Source organism: Oryzias latipes, chromosome 5 (assembly GCF_053564925.1).
Source record: "Oryzias latipes strain Hd-rR chromosome 5, Olatipes_Hd-rR_3.1".
NCBI classification, from domain to species: Eukaryota; Metazoa; Chordata; class Actinopteri; order Beloniformes; family Adrianichthyidae; genus Oryzias; species Oryzias latipes.
In genome coordinates, this window is record NC_136241.1 from 31,123,921 (window position 1) to 31,148,031 (window position 24,111).

General features: G+C 38.4%; 1 protein-coding gene across 2 annotated transcripts; it reads left to right on the forward strand.

Moving 5' to 3' along the window:
• Positions 1-963: 963 nt before the first annotated feature.
• Positions 964-24,111, forward strand: mdfi (MyoD family inhibitor). Of its 2 annotated transcripts, XM_004069268.5 has the most exons (5): positions 964-1,419; positions 2,423-2,604; positions 12,407-12,553; positions 20,643-21,002; positions 21,969-24,111. In XM_004069268.5, exons 2-5 carry the CDS (start codon positions 2,460-2,462, stop codon positions 22,220-22,222), a joined length of 906 nt encoding a protein of 301 aa, XP_004069316.2. In that variant the 5' UTR covers positions 964-1,419; positions 2,423-2,459; the 3' UTR covers positions 22,223-24,111. The 2 variants fall into 2 exon arrangements, with proteins under 2 accessions (XP_004069316.2, XP_078803840.1); XM_078947714.1 differs by lacking the exon at positions 12,407-12,553.

A 24,111-nucleotide genomic window follows, 5' to 3' on the forward strand; every position in this document is an offset into this window, starting at 1 on the left:
TAAATAAATTTTAAAAAAAAAACGCTTTATTGCATGTTTTTTATGGCTATTTTCTTTTTTTTTCCAATCGTGAGAATTGGTACTCTCAGGTTTAGTGTTTGTTGGGCTGCAAGGGCCCTGCGACAGACTGGTGACCTGTGTAGCAGTGGCTGGGTTAGGCTCCTGAGCCCCATGACCCCGAAACCGATAAAACGGATCCAGAAAATGGATGAATAGCTGCAAGCTGAGCCCTGGTTTGAACAAGGTTGAGCAAGGTTTGAACCCTGGCTGGGTTTCTAGACGCGTGCATGGCTTTTCTCCGGGCACTTCAGCTTCCTCTCAGTTTGCAAACATGCTTCACAGGTTAACGGGTGTCTCTAATTTTCTCCTAGGTGTGCATGTGTGTGTTAGTGTGTGTCCCTGCAACAGGCTTACTCTGCACCAACAATCCCGCCCACAACTCGGAGGCGAATTTCTAATACACTACTGCTGCTCTGCAGAAACTATGTCCTGGAAAACAACACAGGTTTTTGGCTGAAAGAGCATAATTATAATAAAAAGAAGACTGGGAATGATTTTACAGTAGATCCAAAGACAAGAGGGGGTCTTTGAATCACAAACTAATGTGATAGCAGGGTTTCACAGCAGAAATACTTCAACTTTTTAGTGCAAAAATAAAAGCAACTGATTGTTTTTCCTGCAGCAAACAAAGAAAAATAACTTTTACTAAAGCTAATTATACATGCATTCTATTCATAAACAATTAGTTTAAAAAAAACTATACTGTGAGGCGATAAGAAAAGCGTAAAACAATCAACTCCTTTCAGAATGTTGTAATTGTTTTAAGCAAATCACATAGATTCGAGTATAATAGCTCCTAATCTAAGCTTGCTTAGGTTGGTGCTTGTCTGTTTCAGGTTAAGGTGTAATTATTTGACAGAAGAGTTCAGCCCAACTACTCTAACGCTGGGAGGAAGCACAATCACTGCAGCCTCTGGCTTCCTGTGGAGCAGCAGCAGCAGCTGCAACAGCAGCAGCAGCAGCAGAGTCAAGTACATGGGTGTCGGGGAGGAGGCAGGCCTGCACCCAGAAGATATGCAACCGACAGTTTACGCTTGATAAAAGTTAATCATCTGAACTTAGCTTGCAGGACAAACGTGAGTAAACAGGGAGGTTTGTGGGGAGCTGCGTGCAGAGTTTGAACTCCTCCAACAACATCTGGTCTGCTGGAGGACGGGACGATCCGGAGGCGGGGAGAAGGCGCTCTTTGCTGGAGAAAATGCTCTGGAACTGGAGTTTCTGTCACCTGCATGAGCCGAAGAAAGACTCGGAGTGAAGAAGGGATTGTTGTGAGGAGAAGAGTGGAGGACTTCAGCTCCACCTGAGGAGATAAAGGATGAATTAGTCCAAACTTGGCTCCGAGTTGCAGCCAGAGAGGCGGTAAGAGACTGATTTTCTTTAACTTGATAGTTTCTGATATTTTTATAGTAAAAGTCAAGAAGGGAGTCAAACGGAGTTAATCCTGAACACGCAGAGACTCGTAAAGGAACGCCGTCACGTATAAAGGTCAGATGAATGTGAAGCTGCTGTGATGAGAGTTTCGTAGACAATTACTCGGATTTTAATTCGTCTAAAGCTGAAAAACTGAGCTTTCGGCAGCTTTTTTTTTATTTCCCCAAACTTTTTAAAAGTGGTAACTTCCTCCGTCTAAAGTGTTCCGTTTTTTTTAACACCTCTTGTGTTTTAACTTCGGTAAAAAAAAAGTAATATCCAGCCTTTTCTCTGGACTTCGCTGTCAAAACGGATAAAGGGTGAAACGCGCGCGGCCGCGGGAGCGCGCAAACAGCTGTCCAGCTGAGCTGCTCTGGCAGCGTCGTGACGCAGGTTTGCGAGCTTACCTAAGCGTGCCCAACCGTTTTAGAGGCGTGGGACGCAGTGTAGGGGGTACAAACCTGACACCAGACAGGAGTTGAACCGTTGTCTGCCTCTTTGGTTTGCAGAGTTGATCAAAAGTCCAATTACGTAATAATTAATTAGGCTCACCTCTGTAATTATGCCGTGTTAAACCAATTTAAATAAATACATTAAAAAACTCAATCTAAATCTGGCAGACTTTTAAATTCACACTTTTTGATCATCATTTACGTGCAAAGTAATTCAGATTTTAGATAGAAAGATAAATGTCAACAGAATTCAAAAATACAAAGTCAAATAATTCTCAGTTACCTGAACAATAAAGTGTTTAACATAAGGAATATAGACACATTTTCAGAAATCCTACTTACTTTAAACAAATATTTTTAAGAAGTCTGATGAAATTGGACTGTAACTGCAGTAATTGCTCCTCATAAAGGCTTTTTTTCCAGATTCAATGTGCCCAAATCAACAAAGACAATGGCAAATGTTTGATGTGGTCCATGAATGAATTTCTTTTTTATTTCAGGCTGATTTAACTCCTCAGAAAAGCCAGGCCACAAGCCATGGATGAAGACAGTAGGTCCACTCCCGTCTCTCCAGGGCCAGCTGAGGATGAAAACGCCGGTCTGGAGGCTTCAAACTCACACAAAGACTCAAATTCAAAGAGAGAGGATGGCTCCCTGGACCCCAAACCCTCTGGAAGTGAGGGTAAGGTCTGAGGCTTTCTTCTGTTTTCTGCCCTTTCAGAAAGAAATGCATAGTCTAAATATTTTCATACTAAAATCATTAATAATCAAAAAGAAAACATGTTGCAACACAATTTTTTTAGCTATTGGTTAAAATATAGCCAATAATTACATCTTCTTAACTTACACCCTGCTACATTTCTAATTATCCATAGATTACTGTGAAAACTCACAACTTTGAGGTGGATTTTGGCTTGCAAAGTTCTCCAAAACATTAGAATCCATTATTATTCATTTGAGTGGGCGGAGCTTCTTTAACCATTCATCCCAGAAGGTGACTCATGCAAACTACTAGAAAAACGTAATGAAATGTTATTACATGAGGCAGGGCTAATCTTTTTTTCCGTTTTTTTTTTCCTTTTTTGCAGGTCTTAGGAAGAAATATTTCTTTAATAATGATTTTTAAAGACTTATTTGTTGATGGAAGATTTGACTTATTTATCATTTTAATGGTGAGTGACTGCTTAATTGTTTAGTGCAATGGGTGTGTTTGTAGGTGACTTTGTTGTCTTGATGATCTGAGAGGTCAGGACCCCTTTAGCCCTTTTCTAATGACCCAGCTTGGGGCAGTTATGTGCCTGATTGACTCATGCAGGTTCAGCCAACACTGAATCAAGCTTCCTCAAGTTTCAGAGACTGCAGACCTGCGTGCAGGTCGTGTGGGGTAATTAGTGTGGGTGCAGTTAACATCTAGCATACTGTTAGCAGCTTGTTGCCATAGAGATCTGCCACAAAAATATTGATGTACCTTGTGATGTTTTTGAAGACAGTGTGTGTATATATATATATATATATATATATATATATATATATATATATATATGCATATAGCATCAGGGGTTGTGACCATTCCTGGGGAGTCATTCAATTACTTAATGGCAGGGATGTGTCTAAGCATGCTTTCCTGTCTGGACTGGATTTTACCTGGGTTTACTCCAAACTGTGACTTTTCCTACAAAAATTTCACCTTAGCTTCTTTATTAGACTCAGGGTTAGAAGGTGAGTCAATTTGTGTGGAAGAGACAAATGGGCAGACTTCAACAAGGCCGTGCTTTTACCTCTCCCTACCCCCCCCCCGTCTCAATTTCTCTACATGAAAAGTGCAAAGCCTTTTGTTCGGGCATAGCAAAAGCTCAGAAAATGTTCATTTTGTTCTATTTTTCTTGATTAAAATTTCCAAAACAAATGTGTGATTAAATAATGGACTTGGTCCAACCCCTTGTTCGTGTTATTTAAACCAAGGACAGACTGTGGCTTCACGATAAGGGCATTTTCAAGAAGGGAACAAAGTGCTGCTTTGAAGGACTGCTTTTGAGCAAAACTCCCTTTTGGCAGAATGTAATAAAGTCTGCAGAAGTCTACTACTTCTTATATTACCTATATATTTAAAAATTCAGCTTAAACAGAGGTTTAAGTGAAACCAGTAAACGTCACTTTGAATGCTTTTTTAAATTTTTATTTTTCAGCTATATTAGTATATACTATCTTATTATGTTCTTGTACCTGTTTTTTCAGCCATAATCTGATATATTTCCATCATCTGTTGGTAAAAACATGTTCACGAATGATTGCAAAAACCCTTTCAAAAATGTAAAAATAAAAAAGTCATGTGCACTTGTTTTTTTACACCTAATGTTAAATATATATATATATATATATATATATATATATATATATATATATATATATATATATATATATATATATATATATATATATATATATATATATATACACACACGTCAATTTTTTCCAAGTTTTTCTTTTTTATTTTTACATTTTTAATTTTCAAATTTTGTAGCCATGAAACTTTATTTTTTCTTTTACAAGCTCTACACCACAAATAATCTCTCACAAATAATTGTCATCATACAGATTTTTTCATTTTGTCTGTATTAATTTGCACTTATTTCTTTCAGCTGAATTCCCAAATGCAATGTCGTTTTTTTTTTTTCCATAGTTGTTTTAACAAATCAGTACCAAGATATTGACATTAACTTTTTTTCTGAATGTCAGATTTATAACGATTTTTGTTTTACTGTATTTAAGACTCACTTAAAGGCATTTTTCTAATAATGGAGGACATATATTAAGAAAAGTGAGCTCAACAGTGTTTTCGTGAGTATTGTTTTCCTTGTCCAAATTGTTGTGAATCAGGAGCAGACAAAAAACAATGTTTGAAAAAGAGCCTTATTGTGAGGGGGGTCAGCATTGCTCTGCGCCAACAGTTCCACCAAAAACGTTGAGTCGAATTTTTATAAAACTACTGCCGCTCTGCAGAAACTATGTCGGACACAAGTTTTCAGATTTTGGCTAAAACAGCATAGCGGAAATCAAAATTAAAAGACAACTGGGAACTCTTTTACAAAAGATCACAGAGGTGGGACTCTAACTCTTAACCACCGGCTAATTTGACACAGAGGAAGAATTACTAAGCATGCGGCCCCCAACTAGCAACTTATGAAATATGAAACAAACGTGCATAAAAAATGAAATGCCTTGTGGTTGGTGGTTATTATTTTTTGGGAAAAACAAGAAAATAGCTGTAGTTTTTTTTTTTTTGTATAAAGTATGACAAGTAAATGTATACAAAGGCATGGATCCATAATCTCTATCCATACAGTGGACTTGTTTGCCTTTTTATGTCCGTTGAGATATCCAACCAAACTGCAATAGTTTCACACACACATCTCCATTTCCATTTCATTTAGTCTCTGCCTTTGGTCAGTGTGAGGGTCCTGCTATTTCCCCACTTGTCCCTTTTCAGACTCAGCTTTTTTTGAGTCTATTTTGGTTTCTCATAGAGAGCAAAATAAACATTTTGAGGCATTTTTACAGCATATTTAAAGGACATAAAGCAGCATGCTTTATGTCTGGTTGAAACTCTTTTTTTAATTCAAATTTTGGCAGATGTACACTTTACAATCAGACACAGAATTTTATCAAGAAGAGGCGGAAAATTGGTTGGCGTCCAAACAATATTGTAGTCTCATGGACGGAGGGCCTCAACTGTCAATTAAAGTCCCACTCTGATCATCTTTTTATTTATTTTAAAAGTTCCCAGTGGTCTATTTCATTTTTTCTCAATTGCTAAAACACTAAACCCTATTGTCTGAACCAAATGCTCAGTTGCCTGAACCCACTGACTGATCGAACCAAACATTCCTTTGGCAAAACCATAAGCACTTCTCACCTGTTTAGACACAACTTGCCAACACATTTTCATTGTGATACCCGTGCTGCACAAAGGTGTGCACAGGTGACAAAAGTCAAACACAAAGAAAGCACAGGTTTCACCACTTGAACACAACTCAAAACTGATTACACTTGTGACTTATGATGTGAGAGAACATATAAAGTGAGCCAGTTCAGAGAGCACTGGTTTGTGAAAGCCTACAATGGATAGAAATCTGAAAGGAAGAGTTCGTGTGAGAGGAGGTCGAGGAGTTCGAGGTGGTCAGCAAAGACAAAGAAAACAGTAGTATCTCATGAAATCAGAGCGACCATGTTCTGGTCCATGGTATGAACATGAGGGAGGCAGGACAACGGGTACAACCAAACATCAGTAGATTCACCGTGTCCACCATAATCCGAAGATTTAGAGAAGAGAACAGGTAAATGCTTTTTACTGACATTATAGTACAATATGTAAATGTTGCCAGCAGACATACATCACATACTGTACCACTGTACCAATATACTGTGATATAGTATTACAATGTAATATTGTATTACAATGCTTCATTTCCTAAGCATTGTGGTTTCTATTTTTCTATGTAGTGTTTAGTGACTGTTCAATGTTGTTTTAATTTTGACTGACTCGGGGCACGATTTCACAACAAAGCTCCGTTTTGAGCACAGATTGAACTGTTTTGGGGTATAAGTTTGGTTTGAGTTTGAAGATTTGTGACAGTAGCTTGAAATTTGGGTTTTGGGTTCACAGTTTAGAGAAAAGGAGAAAAGCTTTCAAGAAACTTGACTGTGACTGTTTTTTTGGGTCTACAATCTAGGCCCAAAAACCCTGATTTAAGTTGCAGTGGTATTTCAAAGATATAGGCCCTAGATCCTTGAAATACCAATGCAACTCAAATCAGCTTTTCACAAAATTTGTGCATGACTGCTCACAGCAATGTGAAGAACAGCTGTTTCTGTAAACATTTCAGGCTCTATTAATATATTTTTCCAAAGCTGGAAAGACCCTTTATTTCACAAAATAGAATGTATGTAGATTCAATTGTACTTGAAAGTGCATTTATTTAGCATCAATTTTAATTTTCTCAGCTGTAGGAATTTCCCATATTTCAGATGAATTCCACAGACAAACTAAGACAGTTAATTGACTCTTAAGCCTTCTCAACTGCAGACAGTTTTGTCTTTAATAAGCTTAAACTTCTTTATTCTCTGACAATGACTATAATCTCTTGTTTTGGACAAATTCCAGTGCAGCACTCACTGTGTGCTTTTCACTTTTGGCAGAATACCAGCTTAATAATTGCCTCTTCTTTTCTTATTCATTTTGTGTGAATATTTGTTCTGTGAAATGCAAGAAACCACACCATTCCTTTAGTCAAGTTTTCTTTTGGTGATTTTTGTGCGGTTTCAATTTATTCCAGTCATTTCTGTAGGCCAGAGAACAACTTCAGCGTCAACGTCTTCTCCTTTGAGCTCCAATCGAAATGATCCCACTCAGTCATGTCTTCATTTCACTAGATAGAAGTTTTTAAAATATCAGAAGTTTTTGCTGACTGGTCATCTTTGCAACACAGATCACTCGCAGTGCAGTGCTTAGCATGCAAAAACCTAAGGTGCTCTTGTAACACAAACCCACGATGGTGGTGCCAGATCTCCACTGTTTAGTCTGTGATCCAGCAGAACTTTATGGCACTTTATAAAGAACCGGGTTATCATTCAAACCTTATTATTACAGTAATATTAACCATTTTTGTTTTTGATTCCTGAACAAAACCTTTTTTTTCATATTGAGACAGTTTTTGAGGTAAATGAAAAAGAATATTCCAACTTAAAAGTGTTTTCCTAAAGAGCTTATTTTTCTAGTTTTCATAAACATACAACACAAAAATAAACTTTAAAAATACAATCAGTCTTTGTTTTTTCACATGTTGCATAAGTTTTCCGATGACAGATTATCACAGCATTTTCTAACTTTGAGAAAAAAATGGATTTAGCTTAAACAAAAAATTAATAAGGTTTCTGAGATTTTCAACGTAACAAAACATTTAATTGTTACCAAGTTTAATAAATATCTACCAGCTACAAAACGTTGGTTTTGTTGGCTCGAAGGGGGTTTATTTGTGTTTCATCTGGCATTATGACAAGCCTGATAAAACTAGTGCGTAGAGCAAACCACACAGATGAAGCAACAGCTACCTCTTTTGATATGTTGTTTTTCGCTCTTTTGGCTTCTTTCCTGATAAAATGGAGCCGCCCTTTGAAATTTCCATTTTCCTATGGGAACGCTCTTTTCCGCCAGGTCTGTGATAACTAATCAGAAACTAATCTAGATCCTACCCTAAATAACAGAACGTGTTTGCTAACTTTTGGTATTGAATCTATTTTAAGAAATTGCATTTCCTGTTTGTACTCATCCCCAACTATTCTTGTTAGTTACCACATGTTCTATCTATGCATTTCATTTATTTTGTTCACTCATTTGCTAGAACATGTTTAGTGCACTGTGATTTGCATCCTGTCTGTCTGGTGATGCTGAAACTGTTGAAAGAAGTGAAGTGAAATTCATGTGAGATCCCTGATTGTGTGAAACAGCACTCCTATGTAGAGGAACAGCAGGATATGCTCCCTGTGGTTGATACAGGATATGTCACGTCATTCGTCTACTCAAATAACGAGTGTGTCTCCATGTGCGTGCGCTGTGTTTATGGGCATATTTGCCCTATGTGCTCCATATGTTTTTGCTTTAATGGTTACCTGTTTGTTTATGAAGAGACTGAAATCCTACCTCTCTGGGCCACCTATACATTCACCAGACAGAGTGAGACAAAGTAAACTGAGTGACACGTAATCAGGCCTTCGCTAACAGATGCAGTCATGCCGACATGTAAACACTTCGACCGCTGTGCTTGGCAGCTCTTGATTGCTTCATTCTGGTTTTGATTAGAGGCTCATCTTTCTCAGATGAACCACTGAGTTTGGAGGTTTGATGATGATGACAACACACAATTTCTGAAAGATGTTTTTGGATAGCACGATGGATTTGTCGAAAATGTCCTTAAAAACCAGCAATGGTGGTCTTGACCGTTTAAAAAGAAAAGCTTGTGAAGATCCATACAACCCCAACGACAGGACAAGTTCAAATACATAACTGCCTTTGATGCAAGGTCATAGCAGGTTCATGGGATTAGATAATTGATATCATGTTTAGTAAGAATCCACAGCTGTAAAAATGTAAAATGCTGGAGTTAGATGGTAATTTCTCAGCTTAAAAAAAGCATCCATAACAGGCTGATACTCATTATGATGTGTTTGTGCACATTTTAACATTGAGTCTTTTTTAAGCATTTTATTCAGAAATTATCTGTCCATATTTCACCGAAGTTATGCTTCAATAGGCTTTTCTTCTGTTGTTTTTGTGATAAATGTCATGTGTAGTTTTATTTTTTCTGAAATAACAGGAAGATTTAAAAGAATGTCTTTATTATTCATGCTTGAAACATTAAAACTTTAACATGCAGGCTTTTTGTGGTATATATTTCTTATGGTATATATGTCTAATCTATTTAGTTATTTTTATTGGCAAATTCACATCTGCATTGATCTGGCAAATAATGCCAGTTTAAACTTTGGACTGTCACTTGAATTCAATACAGTGAATACACATTTACATTGTAAATATTTACTGATCTGCATATAATGTATGGATTCAATTCAATTCAATTTTATTTGTAAAGCCCAAATTCACAACAACAGTCGTCTTGATGGGCTTCGTATAGGTAATTGAAAAAGTTAAACATAAAATCAAAAGAATCAGGAATACATAGAATTCAAAAGGAAAATACTAATTTGAAGTAACAAATTGGCTTAGCTAAAATGGACATCCCTGCCCTTAGACCCCCCTTTGCGGTAAGGAAAAATTCCTAAAAAAAAACAGATTCCGGAAAAAACGAAGACACCTCAGGGGTGCCCACATGAAGGAGGGATCCTCCCCCAGGACGGACAGGCGATTTACCAGAACACATAGAGAAGAACTAACTTATCTAACTCTACAACTACATATTTAAAGTCCATCATGGATGCTGGAGGCTTTCTTCATCAAAAAGTGGTAGACGTTTTGTATTATAAGTAAAAAGGTTTTGTAAATTATTCACACCTTTTCTAATTATTGGCTCTCAAAGGACTGGTTCTCATACGGGGTGTAGGGAAAAAAATCGATTAGTTGATATGGTGATATGTATTCTTGCCGTCACCAAATTCTTGCCAATACACATCCTTACCTCTCATCTACCCATTTACACCGCTGACTGTATACAAGAACTGGACTGGGTGTGCAATCCCCCCTGGCGTTCCAAACAGGAAGTACCTGCTGGCTCCAAGAGACAGGGGTATGGACTTTCAAAAAGCTAACTCCTGACTGGCTAGACTGGCGCCATAGAAATTATGACACAAATGATTCCCAACTTACTGACAATTTTTGGCTCCAACATGGTGTCCGTATTTTGAAAATTGGCGACAGAATTAACTCATTGGAGCTTTGCTGGAGCGGTAAGTTGGCCAACTTTTATGAGTGATGATACACTTAATCACTCCACTTGTCTCATAAAGTCACAATTGACGCCGATTAGGGAACTTACCCAACCCACCGGGTGCAACTAAGGATTCATGGTCTGACTGGTCGCTGGGTATCAAACCCCCCAACCCTATCTCCTGGAGAAAACTGCTTCATCTCCAAGCAACAGTTGTACTGGATTTAGATAGAAAGAAAGAGCAGGAAGAACTTCCAGCCCTCCATAAACATACAAACAGACACAAACACACACACACACTCATGAGCAGATGTGCTCATATAAACCCACATGAAAGTCAAGAAAGACAAACACAAACCTGAAACTGTTCCTTTTCATCAATTGCAGAGAAACCTGTATCACTAAATGATACAGACAAATTACTTGAATACACTTTACTGTTATGGAAATACAGAACTCTCACATGGGGACTGGAGGATTTTCAGAGTAAAGTTCCTTGTTTTTAAAGTAAGAGTACACAAACACACTGTGGAGTTGTGTTTGTGAGTCTCTATGATGGACTTGTGACCGTTCCAGGATGTGTCCCACTTGTTGCACAATGAGGGCTTGAAGAAAACGCTGCCCCCAATGACCCCTGGGAGGATGGAGCATGCATAGCACGTGGATGAACTGATAGAATTATAACAACTATTTGAGTGATTTTGCATTACAGCTAGAAAAATTGAAACTCAACTAGTTATGTTATAGTCAATAAAAATAGCATTGATTGAGCAATATAAAAAATGATTTTAAATCAGAATCAGAATCGGAAATACTTTATTGATCCCACACGTGGGAAATTTGTTTGTTACCGTAGCAGTAAAAGAAGAATAGTAGAATGTAACATGAATGTAAACAAATAAGGTTGTATAATTTAAAGTTATTTACAGACAGTACCAGCAAAGATGTGCAAAAATGTGCAAAAAAGAAAAATGTGCAAAAGTTATCTGCTACCCTGTGAATTATTGTACAATGTTATTGTATTTGGTAAAAAACCCTTTAATTTAAAACTGCTACAGCGTTCTAAATGATTTATTTTTTATCCTTTTTTTTAATCATTGATAGAATTTTCTGTGTTTGATTAGCACTTTTTGATAAACAAGTGATGCTTAGCTCAATCTACTCCAAGCCTTGGGTTAATTTTCTTTGAGAAAATATGCTTGGTCATGGAAGCAAATATTGATCTATAGAATTTGTCACATGATGCAAAAGGAATGTGAACCCAGAGACAAAAACTGTGAGAGCCAAGGGACAGGAAAGAAAAGACAGAGGAGTGAAGGAGACCGGATAAAGTAAATAAACATAGTCGGGAAGTGTTGAGTCCGCACACAGGACGTGGTTTAGTTTGTGTGTGCTTGTGTGTGTGTTTGTCAAGCCCAGCTGGCTCCCATTTGCCCAGGAATGAGTCTGCACCTCTCGGAGGCCAGCGCCTGCCATGCTTTGAAGGCCTCTGTGTTGTGTGTGCATGTGTTACTGCTTTAGCAGAGGACTGTATGATAGCTTTGAAAATATTAAACCGGCCATTTATTTAGTTTCCCAATATGTATTTAAGGTACCCTGTCTTATGTGCTGATATGCTACCAGCATCCGCTCTCAAACACAAATAAGACAGCAAAGTACACTAATACACTAACACACACACACGCAGACCCACACAGATTTCAGGTTTCACAAGCATTCACATAGACCCTTGAACAGTCACAAGGGGTTGGATCTAACTGCTTCCAGATGGAAGTTTAGGACAGAGCACACACAAACACACAGACAAAGACTCGCTTTGGTAGAGTCAGCACAACTGGTCTTTTTAAATTAATGAAGTGTTGGTGGATGGGAAATGACAGGACAGTTCTAAGAGGACAGGAATAGCTCAACTCCTGATCTGTCCTGAAACTGGTAGTTCGAATATGCACACTCATTTACTCAGCTCACAACACAACCAGAGAAAATGGTTTGTTTAAAGTTTTATAAGTCTATTTTTCTTTACCTGCCTATGTGTTTGCTTCACAGAGTTGACTCCCACGTACACTGAGCCCCTCATATTGAGGGTAAATGGCACATTGGCCACTCTGCATGTGGATGATGGAGAAGATTGCAAGAACAACATCAGTATTTCACAAACAGAGCTTTCAACACCAGACAAGAGTATTATTACATGTGAGTACTACACACACACTCACACAGCAAGAGTGACTGATGAGAGTTTTATTTCCATTACTGATCTCTGGTCAGATGAGTCACATTGTCCTGACCTTTAACAAACAGGTTTGCACACCCATACAAAATAGGTCAAGTAATCACACTCACAGACAAGCTAGTTGAATAAAACCTTCAACTCAACGCCTAATACATCGTTGCTTTTTTTAAATTTGGAATTTTTTTAGAATTTCCTTTCTTCCTGTTTATCTTCTCTGTGAGAACGATTCTTAGCATGTCAATATGAAAGAAAGAAAAAAAAAATCGAATTGGAAGTTGAAGGTGCATCACTGAAGCCAAAAGCTGTGGCAGCTGCCTAAACGTTTGGTGTGCAAAAACCAGTTTCCAAGACTGACAGAGGCGTGGCTGCCAGTATGCGTCACTCTGACCATCACCGGGACATTCATACGCATTCACACACCAATGGAGAAACACTGGAGGCAGGGAAGGGGAGGGGACTTGCCAAGGGACACAACGACAGTTGACTGGGGGGAGCGAGGATCGAACCGCCGACTGTTCGATCATTGGCCGACCTGCTCAACCGCCTGAGTACCTTTTCCTGAAGGTAATGGCCAACAACAAAGCAGACTTTGCTCTTGGTTTTATGAAAAAAATGGGTTGATGTGGGAAAGTTTTGAGAGCAAGTAAAATATCATATAAATTTTATAACATAGTGAAATAACATAATTAATTGACCTTTTCCTATAATATTGAGACCACTGACTGTCTGTGACAACTGGACCGAGTGATTGGGACGTCACCCATACTTTCTAGGATGAGTAACTTTTCTTATTTATCATCAGCAGGTACATTTTTCACCTTTCTGAAATTACAAGTCCTGTACTTTTCTCTGAGATAAAATCTTCCACTTTCCTGGATGAACAGGAGCAGTCTGAAAGAAAGCCAAAACGGTTTTGCTGCTCTGATTTTTCTGTCATTGGCTTACTGTTCAAAGTAAACAAAAATTCACATGAATTATGAATGTGGTTCTGTAAGTTATTAAACGAGCCACAACAATACAAACCGAAACATAAACTCATGAAAGTCCCACTGTGATCATCTTATATCAGTGGTCTTTGAATTATGATTATGCCGTTTTTTAGCCAAAGTACAAAAAATCCACGTTTTTTTAGGACATAGTTTCTGCAGAGCGGTATGTTCATTAGAAATTTGCCTCTGTAGGCAAGACTGTTACCATGGAGCAATCTCGCCACCCTTCCCCTCCCCATTGCAGAGCAGAACAGAACAGGGAGCTTGTGCCCAGCTTATTTTCTAAATCAAAAATATGCTATCTTACAAACTGCATTTTTTTTGTCTGCTCAAAATAATTGGAATAAGGAAATACTCAGAAATGCAATTTTAAGCTTAATATTCTTAATATATGTCCCCCATCATCAGAAAAAAGTCCATTAAGAACATGTTAACACACAATTTTCATTGGAGTTGCAAAACAAAATAGAAGTTCTCCCACTGCAACCTAAAACTTTCTTTCCTGCCAGAAAGAGAAATTATGTCAGTCACCTCTAAATTGCTCCTTAGTCTGTTATGACTGATAGGACGAATTTAAAGGTGAGAAAAGGGACAAATAGCCTGACATTTGAGTGTTTTATGGGCAACAGTGAATCATTATCTTTCCTTAAATTCAAGGCTTAGCAATCGGTAGCATCTGTTATTTGTGGTAACCAAATAACCTACATTTTAGGCAGGAAATGAATAAATAAATAGGTAGGTGAAATGTGTGTGAATGTCTAGTCTGACTATCGTGTCTTGACCTGTCTCGTTTGCTGTGTTTGTCTATTCCCTAGCTTTAGTTTTTTCACTTTTACTTTGGTGAAAACCTTAAACCCAGCACCTCCTTTTGTATTTAGTGGAGAGAGGGTTATGTAACTAAGCAGTTGTAGTTTTGTAACTGAAGAGTTTGTCAGATGAACACAGACAGAGTTTTTAGACATCATTATATGTCTGTCTCCTTGCCTACTGTATATCTCTTGTTTTGTCTGTGCCCATTGATGTGTGTTTTGTTAGAGCCCCCACAAACCACTATCTGCACTTAAAGTGTGGTCTGTCTCATTTGCAAGCAGTAAATCAATCATCTGTGTACAGTATCTGTCTTCATAATGAGCGTGTAGACGTTGTAAAATGGCTGTGACTCAGGCTCTGGTGAACTCATGGCTGTGTGACATCTGTGAGCGAGAGTGCGTGTTTGCAAGGGAAAGCCGGAGGAAACAGAAGCGCAAACAGAAAATGCCAGAGCCTCTAGATTCTGTCTCTGTGTCTGATGACATGACAGCTGCACCGAGTGTCTGGCTCTGCCTTTATGACGAGCCGGCGGGAAGCAGCCAGGTCTGCTGGCATGTGGAAGTGTGTGATAGAAACACAGCGCAGTCCGCCTGGGAAAGTGATGTCATTAACAGTGTTGTCCTTGACGTCACACTCACAGCAGGATCTGCAGGTTCACAGATGTTGAAGTGCTCTGGACTGGAAACAGTGAGACACATGTATTTAGTTACCAACAGCATCACAGCGGTATGTACAGTTAAAGGCTTTTTTAAGTTTTTATCAGTTTTCCTGTTTAAAATGAATGAGATAATCATAGATGAGAACGTTCGTAAGTTTAAAATTGCATTTCTACGTAATAACCTAATTTTCCTTGCACATAAACAGATGAGCGATGGGAAGTGGGGGTGGGGTTGCTCCACGCAAACAGTCAGAGATGAAGTTCTACTGAACTACTGCCGAAACTATGTCCTATTAAACAATTTTTTTGATTTTGGAAAAAAATCATCATTATCATAATTAAAAGAAGACTGGGAATGATTTTACAAAATATCAAAAGATGATCGGAGTGGGGCTTTAAGATCACATATACTATCTGCTCCTGGATGCCCCATTTGCAGCAGTTCCTTAAATTCCTGGAGGCTGGTTTTGAAAGACATCAGTTTTTCATTGACTCTTTTATTAAAAACATATGAGGGGAGTATTAAAAGAATGTATGATAAGCACAAAAAAGTCTTCCTGGATGAACTGTATCCAAGTTTATTTTCCTTTTTCACAACTGAATTTTGAAGAAATATTTGTCGCAAAAAGCAGAATCTATTTGTACTGAAACACAGTTGGTGTATCTTGCTAATGTGTGACCAACAAGATGTATATAAATAAACACACACATATTGACATATTTCACAAAACAATGAAAAAAGTCGTGTTTAAAATGTCTGCACAAATAGCGAGTTTTGGGGATAGCGATGGCAATGCGCTTCTTGGTAGGAACTGGCTGCCTTTGGCATTGCACAGCAAGCGCCTCAGGAGATCCCACAGCATCACACCTCATCAAAAGTCCAGCGTGTCATGCAGTATTGTTCGATCCCCATCTCCTCTGTAAAATCACCAACAATATCATTTCCCAAAATGGCTTCAACCGTAGCCCCTCCCACGTGTGAGGAACTCCCTGCTCCAATAAGACATTGACGTCTCCTTTGATAGATGATGATGAGCTAATGCTGTGGCAGAAATTTTAATGAATCTGTTGTAAATCAAAGTATTGTTCACATCCGTCACCATGTTTTTGAATGACTTGTTGCGAGACTTGGTTTGTGTTCATTTGCCTAATTATGATTTAATGGAAACTGTAATTGCGAATTTGTGTTTTTTTTCTCAACATTTCTAGAATGTCGATAAAGTTTTGCGCATTTGTGTGATGGAAACGCAGTTAGTGAGATGAGATGATTTACATTTCTGCATCTTTGGAATTAATATCTTCTGTTTGTGCCTTAATATTTAGAAATTGTCCAGAATTAAAGAGTTCAGCTCTACAGGGGCTGATAATACATGTATGTATGACGTGGATCTTTATGTTTCTGGTCTAAAAATAAGCCTTGTATCTTCAGTGTTGTTCACAGGATACAAGTATTTTTTTTACGTCTAAGCCCTTGTCTTAAAATGCTTGCACAATTTTAAAATTGTGATTGCATGTAACTCAGGCAAAGGAAAAATAAAATACTAAAAAAAAAAAAAGGTCCTGATGTGAAAAAAGCCAAAGGTCTTTTCATTCTTTATAAATTAGCAGCTTGAGAAATAAATATTTTTTATGGTATTTTCACAACTATAACTTTCTGCTAAGTAATATTTTGATTTGACTATCGCATACAATTTTTGATTAGTAGTTTGGTTATGCTTTTTTGAGAGCATTTTGTCATGCTATCCTCTGATCATTGTTTTTTCCTCCTGCCTTTATCACAAACCCCTGTCGTGTTAACACAATGGTAGATTGTTACAGATTACTAAACTCCAAAAAAGAGCTGATGTCTATAAAGACATACTTCAGTGCAGAAATTATGTCCTGGCAAACAGGTTTTTGGATTTTGGCTAAAAATGGCATAATCATCATTAAAACACCACTAGAAACGCTTTGAAAATTTACCATAAGTTGGCCATTCTTTCATTCGCTCTTAATTCACAACCATAAAGAAATACTCAAAAATGAAATTCTAAGCAATATTTTCTTAATATACTATATGTCTTCCATCATAAAAAAAGCCACAAGAACATGTTAAAACACCAAAAACATAATTTTCATTGGTGTGAGTTAAGTCTGAACAAAAATGGTGTCTTGTGCATTATGAGCAGAGAAAAAGTAACAAGTTATTTTTTTTTATAACCTAGTAAAATGTTTTTTTTTTGCAAGAATAAATAAACATTTACTTTCATAAATACAGGTGTACACCTCGACCACCAGAAATAAGTGACCCATTTGAAAGATATGTATTTTGTAATATCTATAGTAATAAGCGACAACTAAAAAAACTATACCTTTATGGCATTCATACGAATAAAAGTAAATATGGTAAATAACGCAAATTCTTCAAACAGAAGTTTTAGTGTCACAAAACGGGCTGAAGGCTGGTTCCAAATGCAGCAGGTTTATCAGCTCAGCTAAAAGTCCACAAAGCTAAATCAGGGTCAGACAGGAGGCAGGAGTCAATAACGAGCATAATAGCATCAGAAAAGAAACGAGAGTAGTCGGTCCAGGCAACATTCGGGGCAGGCAGCAGGCAAACAGAGTCAAAAACAGAACAGGGTCTGGAAATCAGAAGATCAGGTCTGGATAGAACGCTAGCTTATGAAGGCAGAGTGCAGTGCTTAAGTATACTGTGAGTGGATGCACATGAGAGTCAGGTGTGTGGCATCCAGAAACTGTGTGCTGGGGTTGCTGGGAGATGAAGTGCACTTAGAACTCTGGAGACTGTTCCTGCTGGTGACCAGAGAGGAAGACAGAGCTCTAACTTCTGACATGCAGTTACTATAAAACATTTTAAAAGGTTTCCTCCTGTTCTCACATGCAGACAGGAGACAGGTCTGAAAAACAGGTAGCTATAAAAACAATCCGAGTATGCTTTTTGGACTGAGCACTCTTGCACAATTATGCTGTTAAATGTGTTGCAAGCTCACAAGTTTTTTTTTTTTTTTTTTTTCCTTTTTCGATTCTGCTGTTTGGCGCAGCCAAATAAACTTCCACTTTTACTTGTTCCAGTGAGAGAAGGTGCAACAAAACAAACCACGTGAACACGAATGTTAGTTATGGTCCTGCAAAGCTGCCAAAATATGTTGAGATGTTTTTTAAAAAAAAATTGAATAAGTCTTTTTACAGCCTGAACTTCTCATTTTACAGTTTTTACTGCTTCAGTATTTGACAGTGCCAACTAAAATAGCATGAAAACCTCAGAAGGAGTCAGTCGCTAACAAAAGGGGTCTGGGCAGAATTAAAGACAGATTACAATAGTTGCAAAACTTATGAAAAATGTACTTTATCTCTGGCAGCAAAGTGCCATCGACTTGCTTTTATTAGTCATATCTATATAATACCAAATATTATACATTTGATGCTCATTCAAACAGTCATGCAGCTGGTGTCGAGCCCAAGTGCGAGATTTCAAAGCAAAAAACACTTGAAATAATCTCTTAAATGCTGTGTTGGCGATTTGTGGGTTAAGAATTGCCTAACATTTCTTCCTATGCTTTAGCTTATTAACTGAGCTTTCAAGTAAACATCTTTTTTGGCAAAAAAAAAAGTAGGGGGGGCTTATGTTGAAGTTCATGGTTTGGCTCCTGTGCCTGTATTCGGGACTCATTGAAATGTTGCCAACTGTGGAGAAGACCTTTGGAAAGCAGCTCTAGCAGAGACAGACAAACACAGTCATGAGTCATTCCTGCAAGGGATAAGTTGAGAAAGAGCTGCTCTTTGTTCTGGGAGGGAAGTGTTTAAATACAGGCCAGCTGAGTACCAGGAAAAGGGAAAGAGATGGAGGGTGTGTGAAGAACTGTGTGCTCCTGCATTTGAATGACAGTGACTCATTCAAACTTGTTCACAAAGTTTAAAAAAAAAAAAAGCAGTATCTGCACAAAAAAAAACTTCAAACTTGAACAGGCTGGATGCAGCAGGTATAAAAAAAAAGCACACAGTTTGACAGTCTCATGATGATAATGTCGCAGTCATTGAGCTCCTAATTTGCTGTTATTTTTAGCTAACCCAGACTGCTGAATCATTGGGCCTACAAGTCACACCCATGTATCTTCTTGTCCAAAAATGTACAAGTAGCAACTTTTTCCCCCCTTTCCTTTGCTTATTTTCTTCCTTTACTGCAGACAAAATGAGCCTCGTTTTTGTGTGCGTCCACACACGATCTTGCACGCATATATTTGAGTTTGCGAGCTGGCCTAACCTCAGTCTCTCTTTAGACAATCCCAACTTCCCAGTCTCTCCTTTCTTTCTCTGAGCCTGTCTAGATGCCAGATCCACCCAACGTACTGGGCTCCTTCACACGAACACATGGATACCACACACATGCATGCATCACACTCTCTCATGAAGTATGAAACTCTTTAAAACAACACCGCTGAGGATAACTCCAAACATCAAGGTAAAAGGCGTGAAAAACGAAGATATAGAAAGAGTAAGAAAACAGGAAAAGAGAAACATGTTTCAGGGGAGCAGCAGGTATTTGCTTTTAGGAAGAAGGACTTCTTCCTCCAGCTCTTTGCATGCATCTACATCCCACACAGCCCTGCTCACACACACTCTGCCTGCAGGCCCGCAGCCTGCCAAACATCTGGAGCAGAGTTAGAAAACGCTGAATGAAGGAATCTTCAGTAACACTGGATTGTTGTGTGACTGAGACCACCAGCCAATCAAAGCAAGCTTACTTGGGTTATCTGTCTCTGATGGTGGTTATGAAACATATTGTTTTTTTCTTACCATTTATATTCAGAAGTTGGAATCAGCAACAAGCCGCCCCCGTTAGTGTAAATGTGTGCGTAGGCTTGATTTGTGGGTCTTTTGTACCCTACACCGCCCTGTTAACTCTTACCAAATTTCTCCACACCATATGCTTTCAGCTCAGAAAAAAATGTAGGGCCTCAGTAGGATGATATAAAATACTACCATAATATATATGAACCAGGCTTCTTAATTTATTCTTATTCTCAGACTGTGTGTTTTGCTTGGCAGTGGGGGTGAACATTTCTGCTCTTTTCTCTAAAGCTGTCAGGACTTGGAGGAGAGGTGAAAGTGACTGTTTATTTAACCAGCATGTTCAAATGTTTGTGGACCTTCTATGTGTTGCATCAGAAAAAAAACAGACGAACTTAAAAAACTATATGGTTTTTGATGCCTCTGTCTTTTTCTGCACTTTCTTGATATTCTGCATCTTCTCCTATGTTGTGTAATAATCTAGATGAGACTGATCTGGGACCAGCCCAGGGAAAAGGGCTGCTTTTTGGGTGGGCTCAGTAATTAGACTCAGTTTCCCAGGGCCCCTTTCGCCGTGATGCTGCATCAGCACAACTCAGCACACACAAGAAAACATGCTATAAAAATATAGACAGAGCAGTTCACTAAACAGTCATGCTAGGAACCATTGTTCAAAACATTCAAAATGTAATTTTATTATGCTGAAGACTGTCTAAACTTTACCAAATGTATTCAGATTTCTCTAAATTAAACCATCTAAATCATTTCCCCAAGGTAAATATATGATCTTTTGTTGATTCCCAGCTCCACCTGCTGCTCGATCTACCCCGATCCACCCCACACAGCCATGTCGGTCGCAGCCCAACAGTCAGCTACGCAATGGAGCCAAGAGCCTGGAGCACGTGCACTGCCCTCACACGCACTGTTTGAACCACACACCGCACGCCTTTAAGTCCAACCCCGTCAGGAACGGGGGCTCTCACAGACATCCAAAGCTCGGCTCTCTGCCTCGAGGCGGCTCATCCACCTCCTCATCTTCATCAGCAGGACCCAAATACTCCAGGAAACTTCAGTCTAACCCTTCCATCACCTCCCAGAGCAGCAAGAGGAGCAAGAGCAGCTCCAAGAGCAACAGCTCCCAGATTCCTACAGAAGCGCAGGATGGTGAGATTCACAGTCACCTAATCCACAGAATGGATGGTTTTTCTTGGCTTCTTTTCTGTGCTTCCAAAGATGTTGTCAGCGCTGAACTGAAGAGGCCTTTTGGATGAGGGGAGATACCTGGTTTAGAATCAGAGAAATAAGCTCAGTTCCCTTTGATGTAAGCTGGATCACTATGAGACAGACCACAAACAGACGCTTAGCTGTTTCTGGCTAATAATAGTAAAAGATGAGACTTTCCTTGATACTCAATTAAGTAAAAAAAAAACGTCAATAAAACATGTGATTATTAAATATAAAGTGCCGTTTGTATACAGAGGTCACATGACAGGCATAAATTGATGAAGATGTTGAGGTCTGGACGTGATCAGAGGAGGCATAGTGAATAGATGACTGAACAGTTGTTGAAGTTGGAGGTTGAGATGGAGAGCTTGGACAAAAAAATGAAGTCAGCTGCAGTTGGAGAAAAGGATCCAGAGGACAGGGTTAAATGGATGCAGATGTTGCATTGTGGTGACCCATGAAGAGAGCAGCCAAAAGGAAGAGAAGAGAAGCAGCTGCTTAAATTGCAAAGACGTTTTTGAGGTTTGGGAGCTCTTGACAGCTGAAAACTTTCTGCTGTCATGACCTCTTCATGGCTAGCTTTTAGTTTCTTGCACTGACCTTTTGTTTGGAAGGCTTCCTATGACTTTTTGACCACAGATATAACACAGAGGTACGTCACAAAGACACAATTCAAAATGGGGAAAAAAAGAAAAAATGCAATCCTATTGAATTGAAAAGTTTTTCAAGTCTCAATTTGTGGTCAAAGTTTAATTTAAAAATATTGAATTACTTCTAAGTCACTCCTGTTCAGAATTGCAGATTTATTTTTCTAAGAAACAAAAACACTTTTCAATACCTTAAAGATTAAGTAAAAAGATTTCAAATGTTGATTATTAAGTCACTTTCCCTCTTTTTTTCACCCAGACTGCTGCGTTCACTGTATTCTGGCCTGCCTATTTTGTGAGTTCCTAACGCTGTGCAACATTATGCTGGACTGTGCCACCTGCGGCTCCTGTGCTGGCGAGGACTCGTGTTTCTGTTGCTGCTGTGCGTCGGAGGAGTGTGGCGACTGTGACCTGCCCTGTGACATGGACTGTGGCATCATCGATGCCTGCTGCGAGTCGGCAGACTGCCTAGAGATCTGTATGGAGTGCTGCAGCCTTTGCTTCTCCTCCTGAGGACTCTCGTCCCCTTTCGAGTGTGCAGGCCGAGCCTTTGGCTCTTTGCTGAACACGCTATTATCACAATTGAGCCCCTTGTGCTGTCGGAATTACTGGAGTTCTTCAAGCATGAAAAATGACCTTCGAGAGGCAAATGAGAAAGCGGGTCCGTTTAACCAGATTTCAGTGTTTTTCTGTAGATAAAAGGAGGAGCATAATGGGAAAATGGACAATCAGATCTCAGTAAAAACATAGTCTGTCCTTGGCAAGGTTAAACTCTGCCAGCCTGATTGCTTACAGTGGCCTTTGTGAATTACAGACACTGAGTGGGAGGAGCTAAATCTCTCATCTGTCTTTGTTATTTTTCATTGAACTAAAGACAAAACAGAAATGGTGGTTTGTGGCAATATGACTGATATTTCCTTTCATAATGTACTTTTTAAACTGACCATTTCAGCATAGGATCTTCAAAGTATTCTTAGAATAATGGAAATCAAAGGTCAATTAGCATTTATAATGGACTCAATTCCAACTTTGACATGTAAGAAGAGTTTGGCAAAGATCACTCGTAAGTGTTTCACTTTCTGTTTACTGTTGGATGTAATCGAGGGACTGTAAAAGTTACGCTCATCTTGTAGAGGTAGGGGAGGCAACCCTGCCTTTAACACATATGAACAAATGAACAAACGCTTGGCTTAAGTCCAGAATTTTCAAGTAGGATCCTTGCATTTACCTAATCTGTATTAATCCCGGTTTTGTAGATTGTAGTTTAGATATTTGCATTTCACCTCCAATGTGAAAAACGACATTTGTGTTTTATCAGATTTGCTGAGCCCTTAGTACAGCAGACATTGCTCAACACCTAATTTAATTCCTAGAGTGGAAAAATCTCTTGACATTACGCTAAGCTAGATAACATGAATGGTACCGTTTAGAGAGCAGCCCTGCAGCTTTATGCACTCTCCAACCCATTACCTCTTTAGATTTCACATTGATTATTCATGCGTTTTAAAGTAACTTTATTCAAATCTCTTTTCAGTAATAAAATGCTGTTTATGAAATCCTTTGTTAGTTAGTTCTGTCTGACCCTTCTTAACCTTTAGTCACGTGTAACTTAGAAGAGCGACTCTGCTTTGATGTTTAATAAAAACCCTATTTTAAGGGTTGAAATCTCACAGTTAGGATTAAAACTTACTACTGTACTGTAGTACTTATATTGGGACCACCAAAGCAGAGAGAGTTCAAAATCCAATTTGCAGCTTGAAATGTTTAAACAATCCAAAAGCATTAACACGACTTAGCACTTTTTGAAGTTTTATGCATCTGAAAACTCAGCTTCATGAAATCCTTCAGAACTCTGGAAACAATCCATACTTGCGGTATTAATGAGGGGAGAACACAGGGTGTAGCGAAACGACATGCATAGATGTGAAAATCCTGTTAACATTGAAATGTTTCAAAACATTTGAACTATAAATTTAAATTCTTGTGCTTCTTTTGAGTCTTTTTTCTTTCATCAGACCAGGAGCGCATTGCAATAAAACTTATCTGTATGAGCAAAACAAAAACAAACTATGTTTTTGACACCACTTGTTATTTCCCAAGGAATTATCAAAATACTGGATTAGAATGTATCTATTACTAGGGTAGGAAATACATAGTTTCATATATTTCCTGATTGTTTTGTGCAAATGATGACGTCTCTTTTAACATAATTTTTTTTTGTTATGTTTGACTGAATCTACAAGAATAGGGTTTTAAGTACAACAGTTGCATCTCAGCTTAAGTTGTTGGTTGAATTGAGTCCATAATCATGTAGGTTTGTTTACATTAGCGCAATTAAATGTCAGTTTCTGTCCTGTAATTCTCATTAAAATCTGTTTCTTAAATAAACAATGTGAACTCCA